The sequence below is a fragment of the Mirounga angustirostris genome, unplaced genomic scaffold (assembly GCF_029215605.1).
Source record: "Mirounga angustirostris isolate CCGP_5_RB_7025 unplaced genomic scaffold, mMirAng1.0.hap1 SCAF_7, whole genome shotgun sequence".
Classification (NCBI taxonomy): Eukaryota; Metazoa; Chordata; class Mammalia; order Carnivora; family Phocidae; genus Mirounga; species Mirounga angustirostris.
The window spans coordinates 124,101,343-124,129,206 of record NW_026991715.1 but is presented as its reverse complement, the minus strand read 5'-3'; the positions used below and the strand labels follow the sequence as shown (position 1 = coordinate 124,129,206).

Sequence of the window (27,864 nt, the reverse complement as noted above, 5' to 3'; positions counted from 1 at the left end):
CCTGAGACATCCCTACCTGGAAACTTCATAAGTACCTCAAGCTCAGCATTTTAAAAATGAATTTATCTTTCCCACCTAAGTCATTCATGTATTTCCTGTTTCAGTGGAAAGCATCACCAGCTACTCAGCTGTCCAAACTATTATAGTCACCTTTGGCTCTATTTCTTGGTTACCAAATGCACAGTCACTAATTTTAATTCTGTCTCTTCAGTGTTTTCATACCTTTTGCCCCTTTTCCTTTCCAGACCCAAGTGCCCTACTTTACACTTTCACTGTCTTTTGTTGAATGGCATTAAGATCCTCATTACTTATCTACGTGCTTCTAGTCCTTCCTTCCTCTGACCCATTTCTCCATGTGGGCACTAGAGTGGATAATCTACAATGATAACCAGCCTTCTGAAGGACTTCATTACACCATCAACAATTTTTCAGGCCTCTCTCACGCTGCCAACATTCTACCTGCATATGAGTTTCATTCAACGTACAGACGATTTGGGATTTGGGGTATACTTACAGATTCCCATTTCTCTGCAGCTCATAGGGATCTGCTCTGTGGGCAAGAAACTAGGAGCCATTTTTTTTTTTAAATATAGACTTGATCTCAATAACATCTACATAAAATTTTTAAATGTTCTTCAATGCCTACCACAGTGATTTTTAAACCTGGATGTTTATCTAATCCCTTCAGAAGATCTTTAAAAATACAGATTCCTGAATCCTATCTCAGAGTTTTGAATCAAAACGTTCTGGGACAGAGACTTGGAAGATCCCCAGGTGACCCACATGAAGCCAAATGGCATTTGGAGAACTGAAAGCTTACACTAAACCTTATCCTTAAGATTAATCTAATTCATTTGAGAAACAAAAGCTTTTTAAATGTAAGCTTACAAGAAACATTCTTCAGTGGGCTCCAGTCACTCCACTCTGTGTGACCAGAGAAATGAGGATCGTCAACATAGCATCTAATTCCCACAGAATGAGTGGCGCACTCCAAGGGCATGTCTGAGGTCCAACTCCAGTGATGAACTGTATCTTTACCATTCACAGTTGTGTTGTGGGTCACCTAAAAAATGAACACAAACACAAAATAAGATTTCTAAGTAGTGGTATGTTCTGCTTCCTTAAAAAACACAATAGACTGTATACAATCACCACTAAGTTAAAGGCTTGCCCTTTTGTACAACCATCTTGGTTTTCTATAAGGCATAATAGGAGAGTTACAGGAACAATAATCATGATTCATTTATGTTTACTTCTTTTTTTAAAATTCCAGCATAGTTAACAGTGTAATATTAGCTTCAGGTGTACAATATAATGACTCAACAATTCCATACAACACCCGGTGCTCATCACGACCAGTGCACTTGTTTACTTCTTCAGCTTTAGGCTCCACTGCATGATTATACATGATGTTAATATTCCAAAACATTCAACACAGTTCACAGAGAAATGTACCATTGCCAAAAATGATCTCCATTTTTCATCAAGAAAAAAAATTAATGGGTTTGTACTTCCAAGAGTTAAAGGCAAAGAAAGGAACAGCACCTCAACAAAATAACTGTTTCAGATCAGATTTGTTTTTATATGCAGCTTATAATAAGATAAAATATTAATCTCAACTGTGAAAAATGGGAAGGATTTCAATAAAATATCAAAGATCTACTAAAAGAAACCTTGGGAGCTCCAGTTAAAGACAACAGATTAAATAACTGTATTTCCGGGCACCTGGGTGGCTCAGTTGGTTAAGCAACTGCCTTCAGCTCAGGTCACGATCCTGGAGTCCTGGGATCGAGTCCCACATCGGGCTCCCTGCTCAGCAGGGGGTCTGCTTCTCCCTCTGACCCTTCCCCTCTTATGCTGTCTCCCATTCTCTCAGATAAATAAATAAAATCTTTAAAAATAAATAAATAAATAAATAACTGTATTTCCTTTTCCCTTATCTTCTGAAATCTTTCTAAAATGAAAGTACACAGATTTTTTTTTCTAAGGCATAGATGCACAAAGGCAAAAACCAGAAGAAACAACACCAATGAAATTCTCGATACTGGAGAGCTGATGGACAACTAATGGACTCAGAAGACCTGAGAAAGCTGAATCTTAAGCCTCCAATGGGAAAGGCAGAAATCACCTGATTTCTCTCATGGAAATGCCAAAGGGCTCAGGAAGGGGTTGTACCAGACTCCCCTAGAAATGCAGTGAAGGTGAGGCGCAGAACAGAAGACTGCTTGAAAGTTGAAGAGATTTTAGGTACCCAGATTTCCCTCCCACATTCTGTGCTACCAAAAGACTACCCTTCTTCATCTTGGCAGAATGGAGATTTATGATCTGGAAAAGTAAAACAATACCTCTGGAATGAAGAATCTCAGAAAGAGCAGAGAATGGGAAATACTGTACCCAAAACAAGGGGATTACTAACCTATGCACTATGAAGGCTGGGATGCTCCTGCCTTCTTCTCCTACTCAGCCCTCAGGATACTGATGGCAGAGTTGCTACTTACCAGGTAGGAACCTAAATCAACTTTTCTGGGGCATATGAACAGATCAAGATAAAAATCTAAAAAAAAGTATTAAGATTTTGTCAACTAGCCTGGTGTGATTCCGCCCTGCATGGCTGTTCTGTGCAACAGTAGTCGTTTATCTCCGTCCGCCTTCTCTCCCACCTAAGTGCGTGCCACCACCCCATGGAAGACTCGATGGACATGGACATGAGCCCCCTGACGCCCCAGAACTATCTTTTCGGTTGTGAACTAAAGGCTGACAAGGATTATCACTTTAAGGTGGATAATGGTGAAAATGAGCACCAGTTATCTTTAAGAACGGTCAGTTTAAGAGCTGGTGCAAAGGATGAATTGCACATTGTTGAAGCAGAGGCAATGAATTAAGGCAGTCCAATTCAAGTCACACTGGCAACTTTGAAAATGTCTGTACAGCCAACGGTTCCTCTTGGGGGCTTTGAAATAACAACACTTGTGGTCTTACAGTTGAAATGTGGTTTAGGGCCTGTGCATATTAGTGGACAGCACTTAGTAGCTGTGGAGGAAGATGCAGAGTCAGAAGATGAAGAGGAAGAGGACGTGAAACTCCTTAGTATATCTGGAAAGCGTTCTGCCCCTGAAGTGGCAGCAAGGTTCCACAGAAAAAAGTAAAACTTGCTGCTGTTGAAGATGATGATGAAGATGACGACGACGATGATGATGATGAGGATTCTGATGATGAGGAAGCTGAAGAAAAGGCTCCAGTAAAGATATCTATATGAAATACTCCAGCCAAAAATGCACAAAAACCAGAATGGAAAAGACTCAAAACCATCAACACCAAGAACAAAATGTCAAGAATCTTTCAAAAAACAGGAAAAGACGCCCAAAACACCGAAAGGACCTAGTTCTGTAGAAGACATTAAAGCAAAAATGCAAGCAAGTATAGAAAAAGGTGGTTCTCTTCCCAAAGTGGAAGCCAAGTTCATCAATTATGTGAAGAACTGATTCTGGATGACTGACCAAGAGGCTATTCAAGATCTCTGGCAGTGGAGGAAGTCTCTTTAAGAAAATAAACAGTTTGTTAAAATTTTCCGTCTTATTTCATTTCTGTAACAGTTGATATCTGGCTGTTCTTTTTATAATACAGAGTGAGAACTTTCCCTACCGTGCCTGATAAATGTTGTCCAGGTTCCATTGCCAAGAATGTGTTGTCCAAAATGCCTGTTTAGTTTTTAAAGATGGAACTCCACCCTTTGCTTGGTTTTAAGTATGTATGGAATGTTATGATAGGACATAGTAGTAGTGGTGGTGGTCAGACAAATGGAAATGGTGGGGAGACAAAAATATACATGTGAAATAAACTCAGTATTTTAATAAAGTAAAAAAAAAAAAAAAAAAAAGATTTGTCAACTAGATAGCCCATCCTAATCACCTATAATGAAGCCCCAGTCAAAAGTCCCTGGACGGCAAACAAAAGTTCCAATTAGATTTAAAAAAAAAAAATTTAACAGTCAACTCACTTAAATGTGAGCAGCAATGAAGATGACCAGAAATTGGAGAAAAAGTTCTAATATGAGAGTCAAAGATCAAAACAAAGAAAAAAGCAACTCGAAGAAACAGACTATACAGAAAAAAAAAATTAAATAACTGATATCCTCAGAGATGAGATATTGCATCCATAAAACAAACAGAACAGACAAAAGGGATCTCCTGTACATTTAAAAAAAAATCTATTAATAGAAATTCAATAGTAGCAAGATAAAGTTTAAGAAAAACTGTTCAGAAAATAGAGCAAAATAAAATTACAGATGGAAAGTAGGAACAATTAAGAACATGAGAGGACCAGTCTAGAAGGTCCAATTTCTGGAGAATTTCTGTAAGGAAAAAAAATAAAAAAAGGAAAGAACAGATATGAAGAAATCAGAGACATAAGACATAAAATAAGAAAACTTCCCAAGCTGACAGACATGTGTTTTCAGACTGAAAGGATCCCAATGACTGTCTAGTACAACAAAGGAAGACAGACCCACAAGAAGAAGCAGATGGAACAATGTCTTCCAAATCTTGAGAAAATTCCCCAACCTACAATTCTATACCCAGCTAAAGTAGCAATCATGAATGAGTGCAAAATAGACATTTTTAGAAATGTCACATCTTAATAAACTCATCAGGTAGCATTTTACACTCCCATCAGAAGTGTATGAAAGTTCCAATTGTTCTGCATCTTCTCAATATTTGGAATTGACAGTCTTTTAAATTTTGTTAGCAACCAATTTAAATTAAAAAAAAAATAAAGTATATCTGCAAGCTACCATTATAGGTAGCACAGAATATTTATAATAAATAGCAAATACCTACTAGAACATATGCTTCCACCAAAATGAGGAAATAAGAGGAAGAATTCAGGAAAAAGAGGATCCATCACAAGAAAAAGGTAAAAGGAATCCCCTGGATGATGATGGAGACCCCCTGGTCCACAGCTTCCTAAGAAATGTGCCAGGAAAAAACAGAGATTTGTCCTAAATGGCTTATGGGTAGACCTAGGTATTAATCTCTTCAAACCTAGGGTTGGCTGGTAGGAGTGGACACAGCTGGAGCTCCTGAGAAATCTCTGGCCACAAGAGTCCTCAGCTATTTACCACACTCCTGCTCTACCAACATTATACCTATGTGAACCCTATGTAAGCAGGGCTGAGAGGTAAGCCAGAAGGCCTCAGAGAGAGCTATTCACAAACATTTAGCTGATAAAATACTAGTGTGTTTGAACATTTCAACAGGAGATTCATACAACTTGGAGAGAATTTAGGATTGAATTAATGGGGCACAAAAATAAAACTAAAAATACAAGACAATACAAGAAGCTGTAGCCCCCAAAAAGGAAAATAATAGCATATGCTACTTGGTTTAGCTGTGGATAGTGTTTATATAACTATAATACAATGAATGCCAGTCTACCAAACATTATCACAGAATGACAGAATACACGAAAAAGATGGGAAATGTGTGAGAGAGAGAGAGAGAGAGAGCAAGCACGCCAGCATGCAAGTGTGCGTGCCCAGGCCAGGAGGTGAGGGGACTAAATTCTCATCTCCCACTGTTGCAATAAAACGCTGCTCAAAACTGAAAAGAAAAATTAAGGAAGAGCAACATAAGCATGCTATCTGGACAATGGAAATACATAATAAAAGAAACAGCTAAAAGAACTGAAACTTGTTGTTTACAGGGAGAGCAAAATGGGAGGGGCTGAGGGTGCTGCAAAGCTCCCAGGTGTCACTCCTATCCTGGTCCCTGCAGTGCACAGCTTCCATGCCCATATGTGAGGCGACGGGCAGAAACCGTCAAGTTCTAACTGAAACACCAACGTGCAGTAGTCTTGATTCTTACACAATCACAAAATAATAGCGAAGTGACAGGTCATAAGCAACTCTGCCTTAAATAATGGTATTAATAACATATAATTACAAACAGAAAGGTCACATTTTACTACAGACCTGCATCACTTGCCCTCTCATGTTTCACTTTTTAAAAATTCATTTGTTCTATTTCTATTTTTCTGGCCCCGTGCTGTATTTCCCCATATTAAGATTCTTCTTCAAAGATCAGATCCCCAAAAGTACTACTTTGCCACTGCCATCTTGTGATGCATCTTGTGGCAATGAGTTACAGCATACCTTAAAAAGAGTATTTCCATTTCTTTATGCTTAATTTCACGTACACTTCTAAGAGTAGCCCTCTTATTCTAGCATCCCTTAGCCCCCAAAGGAAGTGATGACAACTAGCAGGTGTTTAGCAGCTTTATAGCTATCGGTATCATTTACTAAAGTAAATACTTGACACCACTTCACAAATGAGAAAAAGGAGGTTTGGGGAAGTTACCCGAAGCCACTAAGTGGTAACCCACCCAGCACAGAATGTCAGGCCATCATAAAGAGCTACACAGTACAATTTTAGATAAGCACAAGTTTTAAGACACCTGTGGCAGAGCTGTGTCAAAGCTAACTCCAAATTAGATTGACAGGGAAGAACTGCCATTAAAATTCAAGAAAAGAGAGGGCATTTTAGGCTGAGGAAATCAGGATGGGCTTTAAAATAAGGGTAAGATGTGACTCGGTCTTGAAGAGTACCTTCAATTTGCACAGGTGTAAAGGAAGGGAAGGCATCTTGTACAAAAACAAATATATCTATTTTGTAACAGAAACTGCAGTGGTTAAGAAAGAGCACAGAGTCCTGGCTCCACCACTTCATGTCTTCCTGTGTCTCTACAGCTTCATCTATAAAATGGGGATGATGCTGACAGTGGCCCCCTCGCAGGTCTGTGGTGAGGACGCACGGAACGGCCACATAGGGAGCTTTGAGAGCACCATCAGCAACGGAAGCACCGTGCGCACGTGCACGCTAGCTACAGTTACGGCTGCCACTCACTTGGGAATGTAATACACAGTGTCAGACAGGAAAACCGAGACAACAACTGTGAAATACAGAGTCATCCCATTTTTTATCTTTACAATCTGACTTACCTATGTACTTGGGCAAATAACCGTAAAATCATGAGATAGTCTTCTAATTCTTAAATCTCTAACTAAGCGTATTTCAAATCCATTGAGGGGGAAAAGAGTAAAAGGACAAAAAAGGGAATTCCCACATACCCGCTGTCAAAACATTTCACTACTATTCCCCATTCTCCTTTAGATTAAGAGAAAACTGAGACAGATCATAAGGAATCCATTCAGCAACAAAATTTTTTTAAAAATAAGAGAAAAAAAGCATAAGAGTAAGAACGTTATTTCAGATTCAGAAAAATTCAAGCTTAGCGTATACAAAATTTCTCTACAATTACTATGACTAAATATGTTTCAAAACGTTTTTATGTTTATAGTATTAGACAAAAGTAAAAGTAATAGTAAATTATATGTATACATTTATTTCATTTATGTGAAAACATGCACATAAAAAAAGCTGGGCAGAAACACAAAAATAACATTTACTGTGGCCAAGTGGTGGAATCATGGATTATTCCTCCCTTAATTTCCTAAATTTACTATAATTGGTAAGTAATACATTATTTTAAGTTATACATTATTTTAATAGGTGATTGGAGTGATAGCACATAGTTTTTAATGAACCCTGAAAGGATATCTGATCTACTTCCTTAACAATATAAAAGTTCACTGATACCACCTTAAAAATCTTTTAAAAATTACTTGGTTTCTTTAATGTCACAGGAAAAAAAAAAAATCTATTTTGGTTCAAACTTACTAATTTTACAATTTCCATATTTTCTTTACGTAGAATTTTAATTTCCCAGATGACATTTAAATGATATGGAAAAACAGAGCCTCTGTCATTCCACTTTAGGTGTAATGTGGAAGTTGAGAAATCAGCAGACAAATTCAAGATCTCTGGAGTGTCTGGAATTAAGGCTTGAAAAAAAGAAAACAAAAGACATGATTCAGTAAAGTAAGTAATGATTTTTCATATTGTAATTCCATCAATCAACTAATTTAAAACTCTATTCCTTCTTGATCAAAAAGTAATCAAAAACTAAAAGCAAACTCTCGGGACGCCTGGGTGGCACAGTCAGTTAAGCATCCAACTCTTGATTTTGGCTCAGGTTATGATCTCGGTCGTGAAACGGGGCCCCTCATCCAGCTCTGCACTGGGCATGAAGCCCTCTTAAGATTCTGTCTCCCTCCACCCCTCCCCCTGCCTTATGCACGCTCTCTCTCTCTCTCTCAAAAAAAAAAAAGTAAACTCTCAAAGTGATTACTGAAAAAAGAGAATATATTTATTTGCATAAGCAGTCCCCAATGATTCATCCATCAAATCTGAGAAAATTATTATCAAATCCTAATATGTCTTCTAATACAAATAGCCACTGGGTTCCTACAAAACTCTAGTGTCATCAGTCTGGAATCTATAAGGAGGCAACATGAGAGAGAAGTAAAGGAGCTTCCTCTGTATGACTGTAGGTCGGGCCTAAGAAAATGATGGAATGCGGAAAGCCTGCTCTCGTAGAGATCTCCATCTGTTTTCTCTGATGCTGGCAGAAGTCACCCACTTGGGGATGCTATGAGCCATTCCTGGTATAGGTATCTGTAAACAGCAGCAAGACCACAGGAATGACCACGGCATTTGAGTGAGGGAGCCAACAGGGTACTGTGCAGAGGTGGGAGTACTCAGCAGGATAGGAAGTCCACCAGAAAGGTGGGGCTCTAGGTAGGGCTCTGAGAGAGATAAGGTGATTAAGTGGGAGACCACTGGGGAAAGGCTGACCAGAGTAGCAAGGATACGGATCATGACACATCAGCACGTGCATGAAGGATATGGAAAAGGAAAAACTCTGATGGGCATTTCAAAGAACTGACAGGATCAAAGAAATGAAGGCCTAGTATAATAAGAAGGGGAAACATCTAAGATATCCTCAAGTTTCTAGCCTAGAAAGCAGGCAAAAGGAATCACGGACATTGTGAAGAAATGTGAGAGACAGGCTACTGATGACCAAGTGTCAGGGAAGGGACAGAAGGTCAGGGGAGGGGTCTGCTGACAGTGAGTGAGAACGGGGCCCATCAGCACCACGGACACAGACTCAAGAGGAACTCGCTGAGTGTAGCTGAAGAAAGAGGCTTGAACGCACGACTCAAAACAGCCAAAGCTTGTTTGAGAGCTGAGAACTACCAATAGACAGTCACACCTTCAAGGAACCAGAGAACTCCAGCAAGAATCCTGAGAGGCAGAAGGAAACCAGAGAAGATCCGGCACTGCTGAGACTAAAAGAAATGGGTTGTCGTTGAGGCCAAATCAAAGAGTTCATAGAAGAAAAGTGAGAAAAGACCACCAGCACTGTCACTGGTGATAAAGAAGTCTGGGAGGGCAGAGGGCTCTGAAGCTGTAATACAAAAGGTAAAGAAAAAAACCATGCTCAAAGATATAGTTTACAGGGAGAAATGGTAAAAAAAAAAAAAAAAAAGGAGGGGGGCAGAAAAAGTAAGGTATTCTTTAAAATCTTCAAGTCTCCCTACCTAAAAGGGATGAGTAAATTATTCAATGAGAAACACGGAAGGTGTGAGCCTGTTCCATGGTATGAAACATAGGCTTTCTGGTATGAAGGGCAGACAAGATGGGGACTCTGTCTTGCATGTTCTCTCTTCCAATCACAGTAAGCGAAGGTAAGTTAAGACAACTCCAGAGACACATGCTCTCGGCCCATCCCTATCCTAGCCCTGCGCCATGAAGCACAAGGGCCGGTTAAAGGAGTCATGGCAAGCCCAGACTGCAGGACTTTACAGAGGTAGGGTAGCTGAGTGTGCTAAGTAACAACAACGGCAGAGCAAACCAATATAAATTAGTCTTGGAAATTAAAAACAAGTTCTTCTTAAATTTAACTAAACCGTGCTGGCCACAGTGCTCTATACGGGATCTGTGTGAAGTATCTTTGGCTGGACAGGAAACAGTACCTGTGGCTTCAACTAAACACTATGCAGCAAAGGCAACGGCTTCACAGCTACCTAACTAAGGACAGTGGAGGATGCTTTATAGGACAAGTTTTAAGTAGGAGCTGCTTTTAAAACAGAAGGAGCCACTATATTGTATGCCTGAAACTAATATAACAAACACTGTATGTTGACTGACTGGAATTAAAACATAAACAAAAACAGAAGGAGCAAGAAGTTGCCTTAGTGCCAGGAGAGGGAAAGTGCAAGGTGCCAGTGTGACCACAGAGCAAAGGCTTCTGAGAACACGGTTCTTTCAAATGCTTCAGGCTGTCATGATACGGTAACTTAAAAATTATGAAACCTGGGAGCATTTACACCAAGGCAATATTTATCTATCAAAATGCTCCCTCCCTGGAAAGTACACGTAATTTACATTTTATCTAAACAGAAGTGAGCTATTCTTCAAAACACAAGTCATAGCCAATAAATATTTCAAGCCAAAAGACAGTAATAATCACAATTATGCAAACGAAAGGATTAAACACACGCACATAGTACACTTCATACTTCATAGTATACTTCCTCGCAGTAAAATGTAAAGTTTCCCTAAGATCCCACAAACTATTATCTGCATTTCTTTCCAGCTAAAATAGACACTTGAGGACAGTATTTTCTGGAAGACACTTTTCAGCTGGGAAATAAATTTAATCACTTGTGTTTGTTTATTTTTTAAAGCTAGTACATCTTTACTCATAACCTCCATTCTCTTCTTACTTAAACATCAGAGGATGGGAGCTTTCCCAGCTCATTTATAGGATCCACATTATTTATTCTGTCTCAGCTAGATCTTATTTTCAGGTTATTTTAAGAAACTTAGACACTAGAAGTCTTACAAAGACTTATTTCAGTGTTTGCCCTTGTCAATTAGAAGATGAAATACCTTGTTTGCTTTATATGTATAGTGCTGAAAGCATCTGGAGAAAACTTAATTTCTCAAACTTTAATTCAGTAGCAAATTGCCAAAATCCCAGATCCTCTAAGGCACAGGTACACTATCATTTCATACCTTCTCCCAAACAGTAGGTACTCAAAAGATTTGCTGATGCATCCACCTCCTTTTTATATTCATCTAGTTTGCTTTTCAATTTTCTTATCAGTATTATCATAGTAGTAATAGTAATATCTTATTATTGAGATACTATTAATCTAATATTCTAATCATAATCAAACCCAGTATTATTAAAAATGCTATCAACAAATTACATGATATGTAAAAACAATGAACTATGCATCTAGTAAGTCATCTAGAATCTGTCTTGATTTGCCCTTCTAATTCTTTCTGTCAAACACTGTCATCTTCAAGTAGCTTCCCAGGCAGAACCTTCTCAGTACCTGCTGAAAAATCAAACAACACAATCTGGCTCTCTCACAGAGTCCTGGGGAATTTTTTAAAAATCTGGAATAAAACTAAGTTAGATTCCTTATACCTTACGGCAAAATAATTGCAGATGAGTAAAAGATTTAAATCGAGCATGATAACAAAATCAAAAGCTCAAAGAAAAAATAGTGAAAGATTCTATTTATATAAAAATGAAAACCAGGAAGTTTAAATTTTAAACTTGGAAAATTATTTGTAGCAAATATGATAGAACTAATAACCATAATATAGAGAGCTCTTATGAACCGATGAGGGAAAAGATGAGTTTCAACACGAGAAAATTGAAAAAGGATACAGACAGTTCAGAAAAGAATAAAAATGATAACTTTTTAAAAAAGAAGTAATCACAGAAATGCAAAAACAAAGTGCTATAATTGGGGGGCCATCAGATTGAAATGGCAAAACTAAGAGAAATGGACAATACCTAGTCTTAGCAAGAAGTAAAGAACAGGGAGCCCCTCTAATAGGATGTTTGTGGAAACGCAAAGAGACTCGGAAGTTTTAAAAAAACATTGGCAATGGATATTAAAAGTCCTAACAAGGGGATTATCTTTAATGCAGCATTCCCAATTTTAGGAATTTAGCCTAAGGAAATGGAAACATATGTGTGCAAAACAGGCTCATTAAAGCATTGATTATAATACTGAAAAACCAGAAATAAAAATCTCAATGTTAACAATCAATCACTTAACATAATCATGGTACCTCCATTCAGTGGAATACTACACAGCCTATAAAAATAATACAGATTTAGGTAACAAATTAAAAAATCTATGTCTTCTGTTAAGCAGATTATAAAGTAATACGAAGCTCACTGCTTATATGTATACGCATAGAAAATAAATTTAAGTGTTAGCAGTATTTCTCTGTGGGTACTGAGATCATGGCTGATCTGTACAAAACATTCTCACACGGATCTCACATCCAGCTACACAAAGAAAAGAACAAACATGGCTCCCCTTTTTATCTTGAAAGGCAGTGAGACAGATGGGAAGTTCCTGGAAAGCTTGCTTTGTTATTATCCTTTCAGAATCTGTTCTATCTCAGACACAGACCACTCCAAACAGGCATCTCATCTATGAAATTGGACAGGTCACCAAGTTAATTATATTTTTCCCCTTGTTTCAAAGTAAGTCATCCTTATAAGACTCATTATAATATCATTCTGATGCCACACCATAATAGTTGTCAGGAGCAAACAAACCTGCCTCCCCCACCATTAAGAGTCAAGGCTCCTGGGGTTTTTAAGGTCTCACTGTGTAGCAAAATTTCCATCTCCATCAGCCTGGGTCTATTTCATGACTCCACTCAGCCTGTAACCTAGGTCGTAGGCACTCCATCAACACATCTGTAAAAGATGCTCAGCACGTGGGAGGCAGCGGGCTAGGTGCTAAGTGTGGAAGAGAAACTCCCTGCCCTATGTGAACCTATTTTCTTGCGGAAGCAACACACAGTAAGTGCCTTATGACATAATACATTAGTAATGCAACTGTGAGAAATGCCACGAAGGAGAAATAACATTACCTAAGGGAATGTTAAGAAAGGAATAGGGATGGTCAAAGACCACTTCGTAGAGCACGGGACACCTGAGAAATTCTGAAAGGTATGGAGGAATCAATGAGGCGAACAGGTGATGAGAAAAGTATCCAAATGTGGAAAAGATCGTGAACTCTGTGACATCTACTTTTGATTGACTAGACGGCAGTCGGCTTCCTTCCCAATCTTGGCTGCGCTCTATAAGCCACAGTATGGTTGCTGGGGAAATGCAAGCATTAGTCTAATAACTGACATTCAAGAGAAGAGTAAATTTCTGCCAATTATAAAGCACTGCAATACTAAGCACAAAGGCACTGTGCTGAGTTTTTTCTTAAGATTTTATTTATTTGAGAGAGAGTGGAAGAAAGAGAGAGCACAGAGGGAGAGGGAGAAGCAGACTCGCCACTGAGTAGATCCTGGGGCTCGATCCAGGACCCTGCGATCATGACCTGAGCCAAAGGCAGACGCTTAACCGACTAAGCCACCCAGGCACCCCGGTGCTGAGTTATTTTCAAGTCAATTTTCTTTTCAAATACTTACAGACATTTTTTTCATTTAGTGTGAATTTACTTATAAGATTTCCAAAATCATACAGACGGTTTATTGTTATTTCATGATCACCAGGTAAAAGAGCAGGGATTTGAGTATTTGTTTTCTCTGATTGATAACAAGAATGAGACCTGCAATAGAAAAAAAAAATCAAATTTTAAATTAGCAGATAAAATTAATAGTGCAACTTTCGCAAAAACATGATTAGCACAAAATGTGCTGGAAAAGTATGTTCTTCCGTACAAAAACATGATAGGTTATGCTGCATCTAAAGACTGAAAAAAGAGAGGGTAATGTAAGTGCATCAATGCGGAGGATGAATAACCAGACTGTACCAGAAAGTCGAGTGATAAGCTGAGATGATTATTTCAAGAAGCTCGGGATTTTAGCATGCCCTTCAAACTCCCACCAACCTTCCCTCGGCAGCCTTACCTGGCGCCGCGCACCCCTGCCCGGCTACAGCCCTGCACCTTTATACAAGACCATCATGCGGTCTCAGGCTGAGATGGTGCCCCACAGATACTGAGGAGAGAAATGAAACTGGCTGCTTGTGGCCCTCAAACACACCCTCAATCTGTCCGCGGCTCCTCTGTTTTGGTCTAAGGTTCAATGTGAACAACACTTTCTCTTCCACTCTGCTTTCAAAACTCTTCCAGTTCCCCACCCATATCTCTTGGACAAAAGTCGGTTTTCTCCCCCTTGGTTCCATGGCCCTACCTTCACAGAGCACATTTACATTCTTTTTATTGTCCTTCATGTACATTTCTAACTTCCCATGCCAATCAGAGCTCAAGCAGAGGGACTCGGCAGTGCCTCGTGTGACCCTGCCCAGCACCCCGTGCAGACCTCTTTACATTTACTCCGGACTCCGACTTAAACAGGTCGGCTCACCTCCTGTCACCCTCACAGGGGGAGGCTTCCTTAGGTGCCAGTAACACAAAACCACTTGAACTTGCTAAATCATTCAATTTTGTAAGTTCATGCCATGGAACTCATATTCTTTCAGGCTGGAATGTCCTTCTGTCCTTTTTCTGAGAAACTGGGTCTTCACACTCCACAATCACACCTCGGACAGCCTCTCTGGGGCCCCACACTCCTCAGTCAATGCCCCCTCAGCCCTTCACATATAATTTCCGTCAGCACTTAACCCACGGTGATTTGTTTCTGTGAACTCCTGCAGAGCCAGAACAACTTCCTCTCTGTGTGGCCTAAGGTAGTCATTCATGCTATTTACCAAATGTTTCAGGTTCTCCCCTTCTAGATTCACAGCAGGACTGTACTTCCTGCTGAAGCAAGGCAGGACTGTACTTCCTGCTGAAGCAAGGCAGGCGATGGGACTTTATTTACAGAGAAATGTGAGTGAAATTCACATCTGTCTCTTCCGGAAGGAAGCTCTGGAAGCCAGCGTAGGCTGTGCTCCCTTCTCCTTCTCCTGTCTTCATGCACTGGAGGGTGAGGGACCCCTAGGTTTGGGGCCCCAAGGAGAGGCTGGGGGCAGAGATGCTAGCTGACCCAAGATGGACACAGAACACAAGCAGGAAATAATCCTTTATTTTCACAGCAGAAAATAAGGAAATAGGATTTTAGGGCTGTTTCTGCAACACAACCAAGCTCCTCCTGGTTGACAAATATACCACAAGGCTTAGACTAACGCTCAGTAAACCTATACCAAACGGGAAAACAACACCCAAGTAATATTTAAATGCGCACTTATGTCCATTTACATGAGGGCCACCCATCAGCAAAAGGGGACTTGGAGCTGCCATGCTCAACAACTCAGGTGTTGCCAAACCACTCAGAGCCCTGCTGGAATCGGGGAAAGGGAAGAGAATGTTCCAGTTTGCAGAGAGCCCAAAGGCCTCACCTCTAGGCTTCAGAGCTTATGGTCCTCTCCCAGATTACCTGAGAGGGGAAGGCGGGGTGATAGAACCTGTTGCTGGCCTCCTAATGTCCTTTCCCTTAATAACTCAAACTCACGGTTTATCCAGGCACATTGCCCTGCCTCTTATGCAAATAGGCTTCATCATTTGACTAAATTCTGCCAATGAGATGTAAGCAGAGGTGTTGTGTGGGACTTCTTAGAGGTCTCCTTAAAGGAAAGCATCCTTTTCGGGGCGCCTGGGTGGCTCAGTTGTTAAGCGTCTGCCTTTGGCTCAGTTCACGATCCCAGTGTCCTGGGATCGGGTCCTGGGATCAAGCCCCGCATAGGGCTCCCTGTTCGGTGGGAAGCCTACTTCTCCCCCTCCTGTCCCCCCTGCTTGTGTTCCCTCTCTTGCTGTGTCTCTGTCAAATAAATAAAATCTTTAAAAAAAAAAAAAAAAAAGCATCCTTTTCCTCACTGCCTTCTGGAATGCAGACATAACAGCCACTCCTCAAGCATCCTTGAACCATGAGATCACATGCTAAAGCTGGCAAAGCACCATGATGGAGAGGAACCTGGGTCTCTTATCAACCACCATGCCAGCCTTGAACTGCCTATTCCAGACCTGACGTATTCTGTTAGGCAGAGTCAAAACTTGAACCCAACTGATCTAGACAGATGTTGGTTTGGGACACACCAGTAAAACTTCCCTATAGTAGATCAGAATCCACAGCATATGAAAGGGGTGTTCTATACAATATTCATACATATAACACAAAGTTTTGGCCAGGAAAAGGGTTTGTTTCCCTTGATATAAGATTCAGATTTTTTAGGAAATAGAAAGTTAAGATTTAAAATTTCATTTAAAAATTTCTAGAAGCAAATCTCTATGCTCTAATATTAAAGACCTTTAGGTTATAGCTATTCATTAACCAAAGTATTTCTATTACCTGTTTTCGATGCAAACTTCATAAACAGTACCATGGCCTGCTCCAGAGGGTGCTTTCCAAGAACAGTCCCACACTTGCAAATTGTTAGTTATACACTTCAAATCACGAGGAGCCCCTGGAGAAGGAAACACACACACACACAAACACACACAGAACATGCTTAATAATTTAACTGCACCATGAAAGGCCAACATATCAAACCACCTTTAGTCATGCGTATGAGCATATGCGCCTGCACAGGATCCATGTTCTTTGTGCAGGGATGAGCCTGCAGTCACAGAAGGGACTGGTTTTCTATTTCTTTTTGTAGCTTATTTTTTAATAAAAATAAGAGGAAACCAACAGAAGTGGGCCAACCACTAGACCACTTAGGGACTGAGCCTCCATCCAAGTCCCACCTTCAGCCACTAAGATAAATGGAGGGAGTCAAGGACGAGACCCAGAGAGGGCCTGGAAGAATTTTATCTCCAATAGCCCCATTTGCCCCCATTCCTACCCCCGAATAAAGTAACTCTAAGTAAAAATTACGTGTTTCCCATGCCACAAACACAGCTTCTAAGCACTCCTAGCCACGCTGCCCCATTGCCTGTTACCAGACTGCCACCTATATAGAAACCCCACAGCCAATCTTTAAATTTGTATGAAGCAGGGGTGCCTCGGTGGCTCAGTCAGTCGAGTCTGCCTTTGGCTTGGCTTGGGGGTCCTGGGATCTAGCCCTGTGCTGGGCTCTCTGCTCAGCAGGGAGTCTGCTTCTCCCTCTGCCCACACCCCTGCTGCAGTCTCTCTCTCTCTCTCTCAAAAATAAATAAAATCTTTGAAAAAATTTTTGTGAAGCATATTATATTTAAATAGTAATGAACTCACACAAGTCTCTGAAAAATATGTCTTTTGTGTAGGCCTAAACAACTGACAAGTAATAACTTAGAAGACTGTAATCCTAATAGTATTTATTCATACCTATAAAACACTACTAGGTCACAGAATACATGCGCACCATACAATGAAAAACTGTCATGCTAAAAAGAGAATAAAAAGAAAGGAGGAGGGATACGAGAGGGAGAACAAAAGGAAAAAGGAAGGAGGAGAGGGAAGAAGGGAGGAAATAAAGCAATTAGAGTGTAAAAAAGGTTATTCCATCTCAGACTCTCTCTATAAATGTCTCTGAAAAGGTTTTTTAAATTTTTACACGACTGGCATGACATTTACAGTAGCAATAAATTACAAAGCTACTTATACATGACAGCAGACAAAAACATTAGAAGCACTCACATTAGAAATCATCAGTAACCATACTAAAGTTATTTAACACTGATCTCGGGGGAAAAGAGGAGATCTGTTTAATTATGAAAATAAGATAAAAACTAAACTCAGGGGCAGAAGGATGATAATGTTCTTTATAGAAATAAGCTAGGTAATAACATCTACACAAACACTCTTAATATATTTAAAGAAGATGAACACAACGTATTATTAAAGAAAGAGATTTCGATTTCATTTATATGACATTCAGAAAAGCAAAATTATAGACAGAAACTAGGCCAGTGCTGGCTTGAGGTAGGGAGAGAGGAGCTGAGTACAGAGGAGCATAGGGAATTTTCTGGAGTGGGGAGTGTTCTGTATCTTGATTGTGCTGGTGGTCACATGACTGTACACATTTGTCAAAACTCACAGAATTTTATCCCAAATGGGTGAACTGTATTGTATGTAAATTATACCTTAACTTTTTTTCTGGGGAAAGACTATTTAGATCTATCTTTATGGGCCTTTTTAAAAGAGAACAGGAGTACATAGAAAAAAAAAAGATGACAACTGGATTTTTTTTTTTTTTAAGATTTTATTTATTTATTTGACACAGAGAGAGCAAGAGACAGAGAGAGAGAGAGCAAGCAAAAGCAGGGGGAACAGCAGGCAGAGGGAGAAGCAGGCTCCCCACTGAGCAAGGAGCCTGATGCGGGGCTCGATCCCAGGATCCCGGGATTATGACCCGAGCTGAAGGCAGCCACTTAACCGACTGAGCCACCCAGGCACCCCGAAATGGATTTTAACCATAAAAAACCTGAAGGAAGGGTCTGATAAAGATACAAGATCACCTCATAATCAAGATAGTAATGGCAAAAAAAACAGCAACGACACTGCAATCAGTTCATTCTCTAAGGCTCAGATGCACTTACCCCTTTTCTGGCTATTTACTTGGTTCATTAAGTATAGGAGAATACATGTTAATAAGAGCCACTGGAAATCTGAAGTCATCCCCATTCTTTTACTATCCACCATCCAGGATGGTCTTCTCAAACGTAAGGAAAGGTTCATCATCCGTGCAAAGCAGTCAGTCCTAGATGAGGAGAAGAATTGCAAATGGTGTTCAACATGCTGCAAAGAGACCTCTTGCACTGTGCACAGCAACATGGAAAGTGGATACCGACAAATACACATACTGTACATTAGTAACTCTGCAGACTCTAGACTCAAGCTGCCTTGGCTTTAGGAGATGTGAAGAATCCAACACAACTGTTGCTTTAGGGATCCATTATAGGATAAGTTTGCAAATGACAGGCTTCAAGTTCAAGATTATAACCAAACACCTATTTCTCAACTCTCCATTCCAATACTTCTACTACAGTACAGAAAAGCAGTGCATGAAACTGAAGTTTTGACAACTTTCAATGATATATGGAATGACATTTCAATTAATATAGTCATTCATGACAAGTAATATTTTTCTTATTCATTTACATTGTGATAAAAGTTTCTATTTCACGTAAATTTAAATGAAGAAAAAATTAGGATAAATAATAGTATAGGGGGTCCGCAGATGTGGCAAAAATAGGTCCCAATACACACAAATGACTCAAGTGCAACAAACACTACAACTGTAACGGGAGAGGGACCACTGGTAGGTAAGAGATGTCCACACACGTAGGCGAGCAGGGACTGAAGCCAGTGCGCTGTGGGGAGGGGGCTGCAACGCAGGCGGGCACTGTTCAGCCTAAGAGCTCCCGAGACACTTGTCAGCAAATGACCAGAGAGAGCCGACCAAGTGCCGGGTCCCCATCCAGCACTGGGGGTGCACACGGAACCAGACAAAATCCCGGCCCTCCAGGAGCCTGGAATCTAGGTGGGAGATACATATACATAAACTACTAAGAAACTTACGATCTTGATATGTGCTTTAAAAACCAGAAGAAGTCGATGTGTGTGAGAGTGTGAGTCAAAGTGTCACCTGAGCTGAGGCCTGACTAACGAGAAGATGGCGAGGAACAAAGAGAAGCAGCAGCAAACACAAAGGACAAGCCTACTAGGTTCAAAGGTCAGGAGGAGGGGCCCGGCCCAGAGAAAGCGGGCTGGTCAGGCCATGGGGGCCTCCAGGCCACGGAAAGGATTCGGAGTTTAAAACACAACAGTGGATTCTTCTCTCAACCATGTTAATGGGGGGGGGGGGGGGATCCGTATCTGATCAGCCCTTTGGAAGATTTCTCTAGCTCCTACATGGAAGGTGGACTCTAGGGGATTGGAGCAGAGGTAGGGAAACCAGAGTCCAGGTGAGATCACCAGTGGTGAGGACTAGGGTTCTAAAAGCAGAGGTGGAAGAGATGGTCAGATTCAGGATCTGTTCTGGAGATGGAGGGTCTTCCCAATGCACTACAGGCAGGGCAGTGTGGTGATTTAAGAACATGGACTGGACATCTGGGCCCTTTCCATATTTTGGCTATTGTGGACATTGCTGCTATAAACATCGGGGTGTGTGTGCCCGTTTGAATTACTATTTTTGTATCATTTGGATAAATACTTAGTAGTGCAATTGCTGGGTCGTAGGGTAGCTCTATTTTTAGCTTTCTGAGGAACCTCCATACTGTTTTCCAAAGTGGCTGCACCAGCTTGCATTCCCTCCAACACGTGGATGGAACTAGAGGGTATTATTCTAAGTGAAAGAAGTCAGGCAGAGAAAGACAAATACCGTATGATTTCACTCATATGTGGAATTTATGAAACAAAACAGATGAACGTAGAGTAAGGAAAGGAAAAAAAAAGTAACATAAAAACAGAGAGGGAGGCAAACCATAAAAGACTTTTAACTATGGGAAAAAAACTGAGGGTTTCTGGAGGGGAGGTGGGTAAGGGGATGGGGTAAATGGGTGATGGGCATTAAGGTGGGCACTTGTTATAATGAACACTGGGCGTTATATGCAATTGATGCATCGCTAAGTTCTATCCATGAAACCAATAATACAATATATGTTAACTATATATGCTAACTTGAATTTAAATAAATCGAAAACAAAACAAAAATGGACTGGGGCTGAATCCTAGCTTTGCTACTCGTTATGAGGCCTTACTCTCCCTGTGCCTCAATTTCTTCATCTGTAAAGTGGGACTGATAACTCTATTTCCCATAAGTGTGTTGTAAAGATTGAAAGAGTAAACATGTGTAAAGCACTTAGCGGAGAGCCACACATGCGGTAATGGTGTAAGTGTATTTAGTGTGTTGTGGGAGATTATAGGGAGAGGAGAGGAAGCAAAGATGGCTACAGATTTGGTGGAAACACAACAATGGGTGGGTGGTGGTGCCACTTAAATCCTCTCTGGGTACATAAAGAAGGAGGCAGTGATTTACTGTTTATGGGCTGTTTATAGACGGTCTGTTTATATCAGAGATCTGTTTTAGGACCTCAACCTTGACATGTTCCTACTTCCAAAACAGAAACAGAGGCATTCCCTACAGAATGTAAAAGAACTACCCAGGAAATGAGAGCAGCTAACAAAAACACAAGTGTCCAAGAGGAAAGGCTTCCACATCTGACACTGAGGGCTTCCTCAGAGGAATGATGTTCCCATCTGCTCCAGCTGAATGAGGCCCGCCAGCTGACAAGTCCTCCCAATGCACTGAGAACTCCTTGTCAGACTTCATAGTGCCTCATTTTTATACTGAACAGACAACCAAGGATCATAAAACATATAAGCAAAGCCTAAATAAAACAATAAAAGGAAATTCAAAATAAACAGGATCCCTAGAAGGAAAATAAAAATTACTCCCAGAGAGAAAAGGGATAATGTAGAAAAAAGGAAAACTAAAAAACAGAAAAATCATCTCTAAACAGTATTCTAGAGTGAATATGGCATAGCCCTAAAAACTAGAAGAGGATGAGGACGCCTGGGTGGCTCAGTTGGTTACCTGTCTGTCTTCAGCTCAGGTCATGATCCCGGGGTCCTGGGATCCAGCCCTACGTCGGGCTCCCTGCTCAGTGGGAAGCCCACTTCTCCCTCTCCCTCTGCCTCTCCCCCTGCTTGTGCTCTGTTTCTATCTCAATTAAATAAATAAAATCTTAAAAAAAAAAAAAAAACTAGAAGAAGATGCAATGAAAGGAATAATCAGAAATAAAAACAGCTCTTACGAGTCAAATGTATTGGCTGATATTAAAATTTTTTTAAAGACGGATAAAATATTGAGCAATTTTTCAGGGAAAAAAAAAACAAAGACAAAAACAGAACATGTGAGAAGAGATGTAAGAACAGGGACTTAACAGAGGAAGAAAGATCCAACATCTAAATAACTGGAGCCCAAAAAGATAACTCAGAAAACACTTTTCTTAGCAAAAGCAGATGGCAAGATCTCTTCTTGGCTCTTGCTGAGTACTGTCAAAAACTCAGGAGACAAATCTCGAGTAGCTTATATAATTACAACCAAAAGAGACACCGGGCACAGACACACATTTCAAAAGCGTTCAACTATTTTCTGACCGAATGACTCCCTAGTCACTTCCGGTGTCCCTGAGCTTACACAGTAGAATGAAAATGTATCCGTGGAATGTCTGAAATGCCAGTTGCTGAAGTTATAGAATTCCATAGCATGTGCAGGAATAACTGAATAACAGAACCCCAAACATGACCAAACCGTAACTGAAACAATCACAAACCATATTCACTGACGGGCTGAACATCATCTTGAAATGAAAACAGTCCCTCACTACAAGTTTGCACTTGTTCCGGGAAAGAGATGCGTGTCCCATGAAGTGGCAAGACGGGTACGGAGGCTGCCGCGCTCTGGACCAGGTCCAGTCGACGCTCTCATCCTGGCTCCACGGCTAATGAGCAGTGTGACTGAGACAAATCACTTAATCCCTCCCGGCATCAGGCTCAGGAGCGGTGGCACGGGGGCCAACTCTGCTCGGGGTCCACAGGACACACTTCCCAAAGGTCAGGTGTAATACTGTGCTCCTGCTGGCAGGCCACGGGCAACCAGGCAGACCAGTACAAGGTCAGCGCCAGCAGCAGGCGCCCATCAAGGACACCACTGAGGAGGTCAGCGGTGGCAGGCCGGGGTGCAGGGTGTGCTCAGGAACAGGAGGGTCAATGACAGCGTCACCAACACCTGCTTAACTGAACATAGGCAGAATGAGAAAGAAAACTCTTCTGTCGTTAACATTTATGTAGAAAACAATGGTGATGGGCGCCTGGGTGGCTCAGTTGGTTAAGCGACTGCCTTCGGCTCAGGTCACGATCCCAGAGTCCCAGGATCGAGTCCCGCATCGGGCTCCCTGCTCGGCGGGGGGTCTGCTTCTCCCTCTGACCCTCCCCCCTCTCATGTGCTCTCTGTCTCTCTCATTCTCTCAGTCTCAAATAAATAAATAAAATCTTTAAAAAAAAAAAAAAGAAAACAACGGTGAGCGAGTCACTCAGGCCACACTTTATGCTTGTAATAGATCCGACTTCTCTACTAAGCAAAAATTTCAAATGGACTCACTTGACGCCAGAACAGGACACGAACAGAGCTTTCTAACGTACTTTAAGGGAAAAAGGACATGTGAAACTTGTCTCTGTTCCCTTCCAACAGAAGCTGCCAGATTTTACTTTTTTCTCCCAATAAGTGATGCCTTGTTCCTAGAGGAGCACACATTTTTAGCGAGTTTTCGAAATTAGGATCACTGTCACTTGCTGCAGCAGCAGGTGCAAATGCACATACCTGGAAGGCAAAACAGGTGACTAACTCTCCACAGGCAGGTGCAAACTGGAGCTCGCCAGCCTAGCCTAGAGGGGGCAGCAGTGGGCCTCGTTCGGCCAGATTTTCTGACTTTTCAAGCCCAGGTAGAAACCTGGGAATTTTATATGAAAAACTCAAATTTGTAAATGTTAAGGAACTAATTTGTAGCTTTTAAATTTCTAAATTCTAAAAATTTTAAATATTCTAAATTTGCCAAACAAAATATGTCTTTACACTGTATCCCACCCGTGGGCCACCAGTCTGTATCCTATGCCATATAACCATCTTAAAGGATTAAAAAAATGTCAACAAACCTTCTTTTTAAGGAAACTGATCAAGCACAATCAATTTATAAAATTGCTGGAATGGAAAGAAAAAAAAAAAATCTGCTCTTCGCTTGTTTTGTTTCTTTATGTTGTATCCTGACCTCAGTCTTAGGATGTCGGGAAGACAGGCCAACCCCGTGTGCAGAGCTTTCTGTCCCTTCTTGTGAAAATGGAACATCACAAATGCTTTGAACACTCTGGTTCCAGTCTATGTGAGGTTTCGGTCCTTTCTGCCCAGGATAATTAGAAAAGAGAGCTGAAAGAGGAAAGTAGAGGCAGAGGAGGAGCAGAAACTGTGATCCAGATGGGTTTTGTTTAGTCCGTTTTTTCTTTTTGGTGGGGTAGGAGGGGAGGGAGGTGGGGAGGGAGGGGGAAATGTGGCGGAGAGCTAGTGCATTCTGCTGGCAGGACTCTCTGGCACCAAGGCCAGTGGGAAGGGGCCTGAGAAGCAACTGTTGGGTCAGGAAGACATGAATGAAAAGGACCCAGAGCATCTTTTATCTCGAGAACCTATCTTTTTGTCATCCCAATGAGCTACTTCCCTTGTCACTGATTCACAAAAGGAACTGCACACTGGAGGGAGAAAAGCCATTAACTACAAGGCAAGATAAACATGTCTGCAGATCACCAAACCTATGCTGGAATGTTTACCCCTAGCCGGGAAGACTGAATGGAAAGTAAATAGTATCCATATTGCTGATTCATATTTTGAGTGTCCCTTTCTTTATACTCTTTTTCATTAGGGGACAAAAACACTGTTGAAAAACTGGGACCTGCAGCTACTCTCCTAACTGCATTCCTCACCTCCATCTCCCCGCCACACAAGATCTTCAGTTCCTGGAGCACTGCCTTTGAAGAAGGCTTTTCAGGAACACATACTTTGCAGTTAGGAAGACACCACTGTATTGTAAAGTGAAGTGTGGGGATCTGAGTGAGACATACCTATGAAAAACACAAACCTGGCCCATTTGTGAAAGCAGACTGAGACTAGACTGTGTAGGGAGACAGTAAAGGTTTTTTTAGGAAGAGAGAAGCTTGAAGAAAGCGGTGTTTTCAGGGGATTAAGAGACAACTGCAATAACAAAGACATACAAAGAACGATCGATTTTCAGCTGCAAAAAATCTAGTTCTCAAAGAGCCAGCCAAGTACCCAGTACAGTGAATTTACAAAGAGTTATACCAAAGTACATCATTGAGAATAACTGTATAAAAGAAAATCTTAAGAGCTTCCAGGGAGGGGAAGGCCAGCCATACGGGGCTCGGAAATGAGAGCAGCATGGGACTCTGGACCAGGACTCTGGGACTTGCTGCATGAGCCTCACATGCCCTCCGCCGTCCCACAGGGGCAGCGCTAGCGCGTCAAAGCAGGCTGCGGGGGTAGAGGATACCCTGGGTGCGTGGTCCCCAAACATGGTGGGGGAGTGGAGAGGGGACAGCAGACTTCCTGGCACTGAAGGCTAAAGAGAACATCTCCAACATTTCACGTGAAAATTATTTTCACACTTGAATTCTATACTCAAACTACTAATTGAGAGGATAAAATACATTTTATAAAGCTATCCCACAACTCAAAAGATATACCTTCCGCCAAAAAAAGTAAGGTAGAAAACAAAAAAAATGAGAAAATGAGAAAAATGATCCATGAAACTGTAGCCCCGCGCCCTCCCCTCTGATCCTTACCATTTCCAAGCTGCCACATCCCGTTATGACGCCTTACATTTGCACAAATTTTCCTTCTGCCTGGAATTCCTTTCTGTACTGTTGTTCTCTGCCCCCTCCTCTATTCACCTGGGAAGCCCCCGTAGGCAGTAGGAAGAGCCCACCGCACCGCCTGAGATCCCTTCTGGGATTCCCCAGCAGGTAGGTCAGCTGCTCCTTCTGTTTCCACAACACGTTAATGACCTCTCCATTTCAGGGCTTGCACGAACTATGACGGGGGGCTAGCCCTGCTTCTGTCAAAGAAGGTTTACCAGGACCCAGCCTTGCCCATGTGTCTATGTGCTGCCTACAGCTGCTTGCACATTACAGTGTTAGCACCGAGCAGCTTCCACAGAGACATGCATGACCAGCAGAGCCTAAAATAACCCTGTAACTACCTGGGCCCATACAGAAAGCTTGCTGGTCCCGGCCCACTGCAGCACTGCCCGATGCTGCAATTCCTCCAGCAGCCGGTGAGAGGATGCTGCCTCCTCTCGGGTTCACTGTAAGCCCCCAGGATCCAGCGGGGCGCCTGGCACCGAGCAGACACACTCCAAAACTGGCTGATGGCTAACCCCAGCACTCCCAACACCAGAACCCAAGTCAGAGCTGTAGTTCCCAAACCGTGCAAGGCACAGAGGCAAGCGAACTGGAATATTACAGCACAGTTTAAATTGTCAAAGGAAACAAAGCAACATCACTGTCCATCACTGTCAGAACCTTTAGCTCAAGGTAGTTCAGTTTCAACACCAGCCCACGCTACATTCCTCTCAATGAACTCGTATCTTGCAAAGACAGGGTCACTGGTTACTGTGATAAAACACAGGTACCATCCACTCAAAAAAAAAAAAAAAATGTAGAAATGGAAACGAGGGTGGCAGTGTCCGACCTGTTTCCAAGGTCTGAGAAGCTATGCAGTGCTCCACAGGTTCACATAGGTGGCTTTTTAAGAATAAAAGAAAAATGGGATTTTTCTTTTAAGCTGTTATGCATTATTTTTCCAAACTGCTACTCAAGTGTCAGGTCATAAATACTAAGTTGTTTGGAATTAATTAGTACTTCATAAGAAGAATTGTTAGGCATTTCTTTTGACCTGGGGGCACTGTAGAAACAATGAAACACCAAGAGCACGGTGAACCAAAAATGTGGGAATCTAAGAGGCCAGCTCAACTGCCCAGGGATCCCATTATCATACTCTAATCTGAATGTGCACGCAGGAAAATAATCCTGAATGTAACTTTGCTGTGTTATAAGAATAGATCTTTGTGGATTCTGCAGGGTAGTGTTTCCCCAGAAGAACTGCAGTTACTTTTTGGTCTGCGACTTTTTTTTCAGGATCCTGACATTCCTCTCCTTCAGTCTTGGTCATCTTCACTCTAGTGAGGACTTCCCTGTTAATTGAAGAGCCTGCTCGCTGTCAACTTCAGCATGTCAAAACAAATTTGAACACATCACTCTCGTGCTTAAAATCCTTTGAAGACTCCCCGTTGCTCCAACATCAAGTTCCTGGCCAGCCTGGTGGACAAAACCCTTCCAACAGTCTTCTCCACTCCACCCTGCAGCGGGCTGACTACCTCCAGCTCCCCACACTCCCCACAGGCCTCGGGGTCTCCCCTCAAACCACTGCCGCTGTGGAATGTGCCCCATGATGTTCTCCACACCTCCAACTCCTCCTGTGCTCCACGCTCCACCGGACGCTCTACCACACTGACCAGTGACTTCTGCACACTTGCCTCTCCCCTCTGCTGGGCTGTCAGAGGGCCTGGCATGCAACAGCCTTCGATAAATGCTAACAATGTCTACCACACAAATGAACTTGCTTTTGCCTTCTCTCACAAGGGTGAAACACCCTATTATTATGGTAAAGAAACGACCTGAAGGACACTCCTTCTTGTTCCAAAAACTGCCAAGGGATCTTTAACATGTTGGGAAAATGCACAAGAGCAGCTTACCTTCAAAGCCAATCAGGAACAGCTCTATTCCCCAGTACATGCTTCTCCACACTCCCACCAAGGGCAAGACTTTTTTTTTTTAAATTTTAATCTCTTCCAACTGTTAGGCCATAAATGGCATTTCCTTGATTATGGAGTCAAAAATACCTTTCAGAGGTCTACTGGTAATCTGCAATGCTTTATATGTAAGATGTTTATTCTGTCTTTTGCCCATTTTTCTAATTAGATGTTAATCTTTTCTTCACTGCTTGAGAAGAAACAAATCCCAACACCATACCATAGTACGCATATGAACTGTTACATGCATTCCAAGTATTTCCAGTTTGTTTTCTTACTTTTCAGTGAGGTTTCTGTTTGACTTTCATTAAGTCAGATTTCCCAGTTTTGTCCTTTATGGTTTCTGACCATAAACTCTTTCTCAGGCCAAAGCTGTATAAATTGTCACCTATATAGTTTTCCAGTACATTGAAGGCTTTTGATATGTGAAACTTTAACCCATATGAAATTAATTTTGGTGTACAACAAGTGTCAGAAACCCAGGCTCCCTCCAGCCCCCAAAAGTTACACTTATCCTAACACCATTAATTAAATAATCCGTTCCTTCCCCCATCGACTAGAGATGCCCCGAAGAGAGCATTCCTTCTCCATGTCCTTGTGGGACTCCCTTA

General features: G+C 41.5%; 1 protein-coding gene and 1 pseudogene across 4 annotated transcripts in view; one reads left to right on the top strand and one right to left on the bottom strand.

Annotated features, from left to right (window-relative positions):
- The window catches only part of LIFR (LIF receptor subunit alpha), a 78,080-nt gene that overhangs the window by 35,031 nt on the left and 15,185 nt on the right, over positions 1-27,864 (bottom strand). For all 4 annotated transcript variants that reach the window (XM_064596777.1, XM_064596775.1, XM_064596774.1 and 1 more), the window contains 5 exons: positions 18,416-18,576; positions 16,245-16,359; positions 13,425-13,564; positions 7,734-7,897; positions 889-1,063 (listed from right to left, as the gene is read on the bottom strand). In XM_064596777.1, the coding sequence (XP_064452847.1) occupies positions 889-1,063; positions 7,734-7,897; positions 13,425-13,564; positions 16,245-16,359; positions 18,416-18,557 (736 nt within the window). In that variant the 5' untranslated portion in view covers positions 18,558-18,576. The remainder of the gene's footprint in view (positions 1-888; positions 1,064-7,733; positions 7,898-13,424; positions 13,565-16,244; positions 16,360-18,415; positions 18,577-27,864) is intronic.
- Positions 2,609-3,877, top strand: LOC123833677 (nucleophosmin-like; annotated as a pseudogene).